The 10,138-nt window shown below is 46.5% G+C and overlaps 1 protein-coding gene across 1 annotated transcript; it reads right to left on the bottom strand.

Moving 5' to 3' along the window:
• Positions 1 to 717: 717 nt before the first annotated feature.
• Positions 718 to 2,612, bottom strand: LOC147963066 (uncharacterized). The gene is made up of 3 exons (XM_087529458.1): positions 2,167 to 2,612; positions 1,452 to 1,716; positions 718 to 810 (listed from the first exon to the last, which is right to left on the bottom strand). The coding sequence occupies exons 1-3, from the start codon at positions 2,610 to 2,612 to the stop codon at positions 718 to 720; spliced, it is 804 nt and encodes a 267-aa protein (XP_087385584.1).
• Between the last annotated feature and the right edge of the window lie 7,526 nt (positions 2,613 to 10,138).

Raw genomic sequence — 10,138 nt, 5'->3', positions numbered from 1 at the left:
CGATCTCTCAGCGCCTTTTCTTTCCCCGCTACAGCTCTCTTGAGCTCCAGGCCTACTCTGATGCTACCTGGGCTAGTGATCCCTCTGATCGACGCTCACTGTCTGCTTACTGTGTCTTTCTTGGTGGCTCTCTTATTGCCCGGAAGACAAAGAAGCAGACTGCAGTTTCTCGCTCGAGTACCGAGGCTGAGTTGCGAGCCATGGCTATGTTGACGGCTGAGGTGATCTGGTTACGGTGGTTACTTGAGGATTTCGGTGTGTCTGCTACTACCCCCACTCCTCTCCTGTCTGACAGCACCGGTGCTATCAGCATTGCGCGTGACCCGGTGAAGCATGAGCTCACCAAGCACATCGGTGTGGATGCCCACTTTGTGCGTGCTGCTGTGCAGGATCATACTCTTGCTCTTCACTATGTGCCCTCGGAGTTACAGTTGGCTGACTTCTTCACGAAGGCACAGACTCGAGCACAACATGGGTTTTTCCTCTCCAAACTCAGTGTTGTTGATCCACCATGAGTTTGAGGGGGGGGGGGGTGTTAGATGTGTATAGTTCATTGTGTACATCCCCATTGTATAAGGGGCTTTTCTGCTCTTTACCACATCTGGTCTGTATATGTACTGGCCACTGGCCCTCAGTAATAGACAGTTGCTCACTTATCCAACAGTTGCATCCGCTCCTCACCCATGCTTCGTCTTCTTCGATGTGCCGCCGCAAGCCTTACCTTTCCTGCAGCTGCCTCTTTCCCTCCGTTGCCTCTTCCTCATTGGAAGAGTTAGGCCAGTAGGAGAAGAGAGGATATATGTGGAGTTCCTAACCAAAACAGAAAACATAATTAATACATTATTCGCATCAAATGCAAATGCAAATTGCACAACAACATTGGACGTTCATCGATCCTTTTTTTAGCATAATTTGCAACGGAAACGAAAAAAGTTCCTTAAGAATGGCCAACTAGCTGTACCTGATAACCGAGAAACAAATATCCCAGGCCAATTAATCTCCAAGGCAATGACCTCCCAGGGGAAGATGCGGTGCTCGCGAGGCCAACCCTCTATTGTTCCTGTTTCGAGGTCTGCTGTGAAAACACGGTTGTGGTTGTCGCCAATAACCAGTGTACCACACTTCTCTCTCAAAGCACATAGCTCTGTTATACCAGTCTCCTTCTCGGGTAGTTTTAGCTGGATCGTCTGGGTGCATAACCACTATGACGCAGAGACAGAGTTCATATTTTCTTGATTCTCTTGTTGCTCCCATATCTTTAGTCCGGGAGATATCCTTGACATACAAAGCGGCGATAGATTCCCATTCATGGTTAGACTAAGGCACTTGCGGTTTGAATTCATCGTAGACGGAAGCTTAGTCAAGGAGATGTGGTCGGTCTGGGCATCTAGATTAATTATGTATGAGCATTCTCCATAATATAATAGCCAGTGTGCCATGCCACGACGCACAATGGCGTTGCTAAATGACCAGTAGCCTTCTGGTGGCGCATTAGCATGGAAGCAATTGGTGCTCACGCTCCAGCTTGCTTTGTCGGACGAGAACACATGGAGGTCATACTTGAGGAAACTGTAGCTGGAGCCAATGATTACCACTTTGAAGAAAGGCGAAGTGTTGCCCCACGGTGACAGCTCATCACAATCCGCAGCGGTTAGAATGGCGTAGCCGTTCGAGTTGTAATCGCTGAAATCGGAGCTAAACTGGAGAGGAGGGAGCCTGTGAAAACATGTTTTAGAGCCTATGCACCCGGATACTCCTTATCCAACCACTCATTCCTGCATCACGATTCATGCAAATAATTTTTTCTTTTTTGTTTCTCTCATATAGAACATGTATTTGTACTTCAACTTTGCAGCACAACAAAGCTTTCTATGTAGAATGTGGGATAAAACTTACAGATTTTTTGATCCAACATAAATATACAAAATGAGATTTGTTTTATTAAAAAAATCTTATTTTTCATATTTATGTCGGACAAAAAAATCTGAAAGTTTTATCTCACATTCTAGTTACAAAGTTATGTTGTACTGCAAAGTTTAAAGTTCAAGACATGTTTTATATGAGAGGAACAAAAAAGAGAAAATTCCATGTAATAAGGTAGTTGTGTAGTATAGATCTCAAAGCAACATTGGAGTGCTAGGATAGTGAGGCCCGGGTGCAGAGAGCCTGTCGCACGTACCAACGACCATGTCGCATACCGCCAGCTGCAGGATGGTCTGATTTGGCGTGACAGTCCCGCTGGTGCTGCGCAGCAAGAGGAGATTGTGGCGCGAGACGATCGGCACCGCATATTTAAAGAGGTCGGCGCGGGTAGTGGACACGATGGAGGCGAGGGTGCGGCAGCAAGGGCCCATAGGCGAGCGCTGCACAGGGACGAACAAGGGCTCCGGCGGCGGGTCCTGTCTTAGGTAGGGTCGGCGGCGTTCCCCTGTGAAGAAGCCGATGAAGGAGGAGGACGCGTCCTCTGGCCAGCGGCGCCGGAGGAAGGAGGGATCGACGACGAGACGGCTCCAATGGTTGCACGCCATGGCGCAGCGGAAGAGAGCAGTCAGGTCCTTGACGCGGACGAGGATCTCGAGGAGGATGTCATCGGGGAGCGAGAGTGCTGCCATGGCCGCCGCCCTGCAAGAACCCTTATCTGGATCTGGCGATGATTTTCTTTTTTGGTCTCCAAAATCCAACGCCCGTACGTCCTTTAATACCGTCCATGCAGCAGGAAAATACGTCCGTTAAAAATATGGTCTATGTTTTTTTTTGCATCGCAATACGTATCTCATTCATATGATAAAGAACAAAGTATAAGTCACGTAAAGACTGACATGACAAAACTGAAAAGATAGCAGAAGATCTCTGAGTTTGACACCAACGCCCGTCACCTGCCTCCGGCACCACCACAGCAGGCATCGAACAAAAGAATGATGAATCACCTCCACACCCGAGCTTGACGCGGCTACATCGCTGATATGCAGTTTAGCGGACCTCCAAGGTGGCTCACCAAAAGTGAAGCCCTTACCGTTGATCGAATCAGACAGGGGCAACACCCAGGACACGACATCGAACTTCAGATCTGGCACCCCACCACGACTAAAACGCCGAAGGAGGAAACCATATCTGCCATCCACGAACCACAAGCCCAGCACATGCTCCGTCATCCAGATGTCGTCGATGTAGACCACAATCTACATCCGCTCCTGGACTACCTCCCAAGCTCTGCGCCGATGATGGAGCAAACGCCGTCTCAACGGCGGAGCCCGAGGACACAGGTCCACCACGAGGATGTCGCCGCCGCCACGCCATCCTTGCTTGAACAGACTAATTTCCAAATCCATCCCCAACCATAGGACTGATGGCCTAGTTAGGGAAGGATCCGAAGTATCTTTATTCAGCATTGTCATCGTCGCCGCCGAAGCAAAGACGATGAACAACCTAAAAACTAGACTATGAGAGAGTAAAAGCGATCCACACACGTGAATCCGGCGACCCCCACTAGTAGAAAACCCCCATTCGTCCCGGTTGGTAAGGGCCTTTTGTCGCAGTTTGTGAACTGGGACTAAAAGGTTGTTACTAATGCCCTAACCCTTTAGTCCTGGTTCTTACACGAAGCGGGACAGATGGGCCTCCATGTGGCCGGTGCGCCGAGCTCAGGCAGGAGGGCCTTTGGTCCCGGTTGGTGGCACCAACCGGGACCAATAGGCATCCACGCGTCAGCATTTCAGGGGCTGGGGTTTTGGTTTTTTTTGAAAAGGAGGGGGGGTGGGGGTTGGGGGTTTTGGGGGTTTAATTTAGGTGTTTCATATATTGTGTTAGCTAGCTAATTAATAGAGAGAAGTGTCCTCTCTTATGTCCGTGCTTGGTCGACGCTATATATATGTATATATAGAGAGGACTAGACACGCTAGCTAGTAAGCAAATGAAGCTAACAGAAGATCGTCATGAACATATGCATATAGAGAGAAGTGATATCGACCACCTCTCCTTCTCCGAGAGATTGGTCGAACAACAAGTTCTCGTATATCTATCCGACACTATCGGCTACATATATACAATAATTATCTCTTACAATGTAATTAATGTCCTAATTATATATGAACACAGGGTTCACATAGTATTCTCCGTCTTCAGCGATCACGTGGTCAAGAAAGAATGCCGCCAATTCATCTTGAATTGCTCGCATACGATCTGGTGCTAGGAGTTCATCCCGCATCCGAAACATCTAATTTGAACAAGGGGGTAATAAACATGAATAAATGAAACTCAACACAAATGATGGTAATAAAATAAAATTGTGAATATTATTGCTTACGCACTTCATATTGTTCATCAGAGTAGCCCCGTTCACAGGTCGTGTGGCGGATGGACTCGCAAACGTAGTATCCACAGAAATCATTCCCTTGTTCCTGCCACAACCACTTTACAAGAAATAGAGGTCAATCAAACTGATAAGCAAGCATGCCAAATGGTATTGATGAAACTAGCGGTTGAATCACTAGGAGATGCGTGGAACATGTTACTATAGTACTTACTTTCGGGTGTCTAAATTGCAGCTTCTTCGGCAGTCCCGGAGCTTTTTTGGTGAATTTTCTCCAAACCCTGCCAGACAAAGAAAACAATTACTTGATATCAGGAAATGAACAAAGTTGCTGATATGGTGGATAATGATCGATTTAACTTACTTCTCGAGCATTTGAGTCATGTCCGCATAGTCCCGGGGATCTTTTCGTCTCGAGTCTAAGACGGTTACTAGTCCCTGCTCAAGCTTAATCTCTAGGAGAATATAGTGGAACCTGCGCACACATGCATAACTCATCAATTACATTACTATAACCTGGACTAATAAGGGAAACCGAATATGCACAAGACAGTAACACTCACTTGAAGTTGTAAGGAAAGAGTATGATATCTTTGTTTTCATTTATTACCAACGATCGTAGCAAGTTGGCCTCGGTATCTTCAACACGATATTTAACCTCAGTTGCATCTATGAGATTTGTGTTAATTAACCAAATATCACCGATTTGTCTTTTCTTCAGTTCGGCGATCTTCAATCTGCATAATATAGTGAGGATAATTATAAATACATGCAATGAAAGAGCTGACCTATATAGAGAGACTTAATGACAGAAGTTGTACTACTTACAGACAGTAGCAAGTGACCGTTGCTTTATCGAGGGCCTTTTGATTGAAAAACTGGAAGAACTCCTCAAATGGAACATTCAACAGTTCGATTCCAACGAGGTCATGCTCCTCTCTAACTCTCAGCGTCAAAGTATTCCCCCCAGACTCTTTGCAGGTTTTCATGTACCAATCATGGAATCTTTGCATCAGCATTGTTAGAGATCTTTCATCTTTGACGAGAGGCTTCCCGTACTCGTATTTGTGTTCCTCCACCTCCAAGAACTCATAACGTACATCGTCGGGCAGGTAATATCCAAGATTGCTATAACCGGGCACCATCCTCGGATCATTAGTAGGCATCTTGAGCGGGGGGAACGATTGGTTCGCTTGTTCGCCGAGCTAGGGATTTTTTTCCCAGCTCGTCGTTCTTTTAACCTTTGATCACTGACAGTACTTCCCGACCGCTCCGCTTCGACAAATGACTTTACAAGAATGCGGTCATAGTTGCCTTTCGGCGGAGACTTTGCTGGTTTTTTCAGGGCAGCCAGAGTGCGCTTCGCTTTCACCGGATCTACCTTCTCCTCCGGAGGTGGATGTTTCTTTGCTTTCACCCCTTCAAAGAAGTTCCTCACTTTGGCTCGCGCGATCTTGGCGTTCTCCTCCTGGTTCCTCTCATATGGTAACTTCTCTGGAGTCTTCAGAGAAGGACCGAATCTGTATTGCCTCCAGCCTCTGGCTGTACTGCTAGACACCGGCAGAGCAGACGGAGCAGCTGCGGCTGTCTTCTTTCCTTGCTTACGAGGCGGAGGAGAAGAACTACGACGCGCCGGAGCAGCCGGAGCGGCGGCGGGTCTCTTCCGCCCTTGCTGATGAGGCAGAAAAGGAGGAGGCTGGCTGCTCGGGCGTGCCGGCGCAGGCGGAGAAGGAGGCAGAGTGCCGCCACGCGCCGGAGAAGGAGGCCGACTGCCCTGATCGTCACTCACCGGAGGAGGAGGTGGTGGAGGAGGCGGAGTGCCCTGACTCGCCGGAGGAGGAGGAGGCAGAGGCGTCCAGTTCGGAAGGTTGATGAGCTCCTTCCGCCATAGGCATGGAGTTTTCAGAGCAGAACCCAGTCGAGTCTCCCCTTCACCGGTAGGGTGGTCAAGCTTGAGGTCCTCAAATCCCTCCGTTATTTCATCCACCATCACCCTAGCATATCCTTCTAGAATCGACTGGCAGTGAAAAGTTGCACCGGGTTCAGTAGGAAAAACAGAGCCAACAGCCGCCTTGACCTTCAAATTCATCCATTGCATCATAAGGTGGCAATTTTGAGACTCCGTGATAGCATCCACGGGATAGCTGGCAGGAGCCGTCAAGACATACTCCGGCTGAAGCAGCTCAGTGGAAGCCACGCTGCTTCTCCACTGAGATGGCGGGGTAGCTTCGGGGGAAGCTTCGGCAGGTCGCTTGCTGCGATTTGCTTCTCGTTCCTCTATCGCTTGCACCCTTGCGTGCAGCGCATGAATTTGGGCATGCTCCACTTTTTTCCTCCTCTCCTGGCATTTGTAACCGCCTGCGTCCGGAAAACCAGCATTCCACGGAACGGAGCCTGGCGTGCCTCGTGTCCATCCAGGGTGCCCAGGATTCCCGAGGGCCATTCTGAGCTCGTCGTTCTCTTTGTTTGGAACGAACGTCCCTTGCTACGCTGCATCGATATAGTGCTTTAGCTTCTTGACTGGTATGTTCATTTGCTCGTCCGTCCAAACGCATTTCCCTGATACAGGGTCCAAGGTTCCGCCAGCCCTGAAGAACCAAGTCCGGCAACGGTCTGGCCAGTTCATTGTCTCTGGTTCGATCCCTTTATCAAGCAGATCATTCTCAGCCTTGGCCCCCTTAGGCCGGGCTTTGCGGTAGCCACCTGACCCCGTGCGACGGTGAAGCTTCTTCTTTGCAGCATTTTTCTGGTTTGTCGCCGACATCTTCTTACTCTTTTCCGATGTCTTGTAGGCCACAAATGTGGGCCAGTGATCTTTGATCTTCTCATATCTGCCGATGAATTCTGGTGTCTCTTCTTTGTCGACAAACGTTTTCAGCTCATTCTTCCACCTCCTGAATAGGTCTGCCATCTTCTTAAGAGCATGAGACTTGATTAATTGCTCTTTAACTGGCTTCTCCGGATCCTCCTCTGGCGGTAGGGTGAAATTTGCCTTCAGCTCAGTCCAAAGATCATCTTTCAGCATATCATTGACATAAGACACCTCAGGGTCTTCGTTCTTAGGCTTACACCATTGCTGGATGCTGATCGAGATCTTGTCCCTAACAAGAACCCCGCACTGAGCAACAAATGCTTCCTTTATCCGGATGGGTTCAATTGGCATGCCATCGCGCGCGATTTCTATGATCTCAAACCTTTCATCTGAGCGCAACTTTTTCTTCGGGCCTCGTCTCTTTACCGAAGTTGTGCTCGATCCGGAGGGCTAGAAAAAAGAAGAATTAGACGAGAGTTAATTACTATGTGTACATACCAAAACAATGAATGCATCAATTAGCTAGTCATCACAGGCTTAACTAATATATTTACCTGGCCGGACTCTGTTCGGTCACCGGAGCCGTCACCACGGGCTCCGTCTTGCACCAGCATTGGGTCAACGGAGCCATCATAATCATGTCTTTCCTCCTCCATTCTTCGATCACCGTAGCCTGCTTCTTCTTCACCCTGTTCTGCTTCCAGACCATCATTGTCATTAAGATACGACATGACATCACCTTCGGCTAAGATTATGTCCCCCAACACCTGTTCTTGTTCCTCGTCACGTCCGAACTCCATTGTTTCTGCAAATATTACAACATGGCAATTATTACACAAACATGACAACATGTGGATATATTAGTGGCAAATGTAGACCAAGCTTATTCCGGGTTTGGGGTGGCCTCGGCAACGCTTCAAAGGTAGGGGCGCGGCGGGAGGGGGTAGGAGACCGACATCGTTTTTTTCTAGGGTTTGGGTGTCCTCGAGAGTTTTGGTCGCGCGAGAGGGCCGGGGGGTGCTCCCGTGGTATAAGTTATCACGGTTGAAGTTATCCGGGAGGGGGTTATATCGACAACGACGACATACATACATGGGAAATTAATGTTATCAGGGAGGGGGTAGGTCGAACCCCCCCTCGTGTTAAAGTTATCGGGACACGGGGTATATCGATAACGACATATCCGATAAAAAATAACAAGACGAAGAAGAAATAAAAAGAGGAGAAGAAGATATTAATAGAGGAGAAGATTGAAGAAAAAAAGAAGAAAAAAGAGGTATTTCTTCTTCTTCTCTATTCCTTTCTTCTTCTCCTCTTCTTTTTCTTCTTTTTTCTTCTTCTTATTTATTTCTCCTCTTCTTCCTCTCCTCTTCTTCTCCTCTTCTTCCTCTTCTTATTTTCCTTTTTCCTCTCATTCTTTTTCTTCTTCTTCCTTTCCTAGATAGATATATAAAACTTTTCTAAAAATTTAACTTTTGCATACATACATGGGAAAAATAATATTATCGGGGAGGGGGTAGGTCGAACCCCCCCTCGTGTTGAAGTTGTCGGGACACGGGGTATATCGACAACGACATATCCGATAAAAAAAAGAAGACAAAGAAGAAATAAAAAGTGGAGAAGAAGATATTAATAGAGGAGAAGATTGAAGAAAAAAAAGAAGAAAAAGAAGAGGAGAAGAAGAAAGAAATAGAGGAGAAGAAGAGAAAATAGAAATTCTATTTTCTCTTCTTCTCCTCTATTTCTTTCTTCTTCTCCTCTTCTTTTTCTTCTTTTTTCTTCTTATTTATTTCTCCTCTTCTTCCTCTCCTCTTTTCTCCTTTCTTCCTCTTCTTATTTTCCTTTTTCCTCTCATTCCTTTTCTTCTTCTTCTTCCTTTCCTAGCTAGATATATAAAACTTTTCTAAAAATGTAACTTTTGCATACATACATGGGAAAATAATATTATCGGGGACGGGTAGGTCGACCCCCCCTCTGTTGAAGTTATCGGGACACGGGGTATATCGACAACGACATATCCGATAAAAAATAAGAAGACGAAGAAGAAATAAAAAGAGGAGAAGAAGAAAGGAATAGAGGAGAAGATCGAAGAAAAAAAAGAAGAAAAAAAGGAGAAGAAGAAAGGAATAGAGGAGAAGAAGAAGAAAAAAAAGAATATTCTACTTTTTTTTCTTCCTTTTTCCTTTTCTTATTTATTTCTCCTCTTCTTCCTCTCCTCTTCTTCTCCTTTCTTCCTCTTCTTATTTCCTTTTTCCTCTCATTCTTTTTCTTCTTCTTCCTTCTTAAAAATACATTAAGTAGTATTGCTCGCTTTTTTTAAAATAATGTTCAAAAATAAAAGTAGTATTGCTTCTTTTTTCTCTCATTCTTTTAAAATAAGGTTTTGCCTAATTCATTTTTCATATGAATATACAAACATTTGCATATTTACAATAAATAATATCACCAAAAAATTATATGAAAAGAAAAAAATCCTAATTTTTCTAAAAATCTATCATTTGCATATATACATGAACATATATATATATACACACATAGAGAGAACATATATACATACATATATACATTTTTATAAAAATGCAAAAAACAGAAAATCTAAAAAAGGACATATAAACAGATATACACACATACATATACTCATACATATACATATAATCAGGAAAAACATTTATATATATGCAAAAAAACAGGGAGGAAGAGGGGGGCGGTGCCGGCCCTGACCAAATGGATGAGGCAGGGCGATGGCGCCGCGGGGCAGCTGGGGGCAGGGCGACGGTGGCGTGGTCGGGGCAGGGCGACGGCGGCGTGTGGTCGGGGCAGGGCGCGCGAGGCAGAGGCGGCGGCGGCGCGGGGCAGCTGGGGCGACGACGAGGCAGCAGAGGGCGGCGACGATGTCGACGGGGCGAGCTCGATCGGGCAGCCTGGCGGCGTCGTCGAGCGAACTGATGCAGATGATGTCTGAAAAACGCCAAGTGCGTTCTTATATACTTAGAGCATTGGTCCCGGTTCGTGGCACC

This window comes from Triticum urartu, chromosome 6A, assembly GCF_056163025.1.
Source record: "Triticum urartu cultivar PI428250 chromosome 6A, HENAU_Tu73, whole genome shotgun sequence".
Taxonomy (NCBI): Eukaryota; Viridiplantae; Streptophyta; class Magnoliopsida; order Poales; family Poaceae; genus Triticum; species Triticum urartu.
Note: the sequence above shows the minus strand (reverse complement) of the source record. Positions and strands in the feature narration are given on the sequence as shown.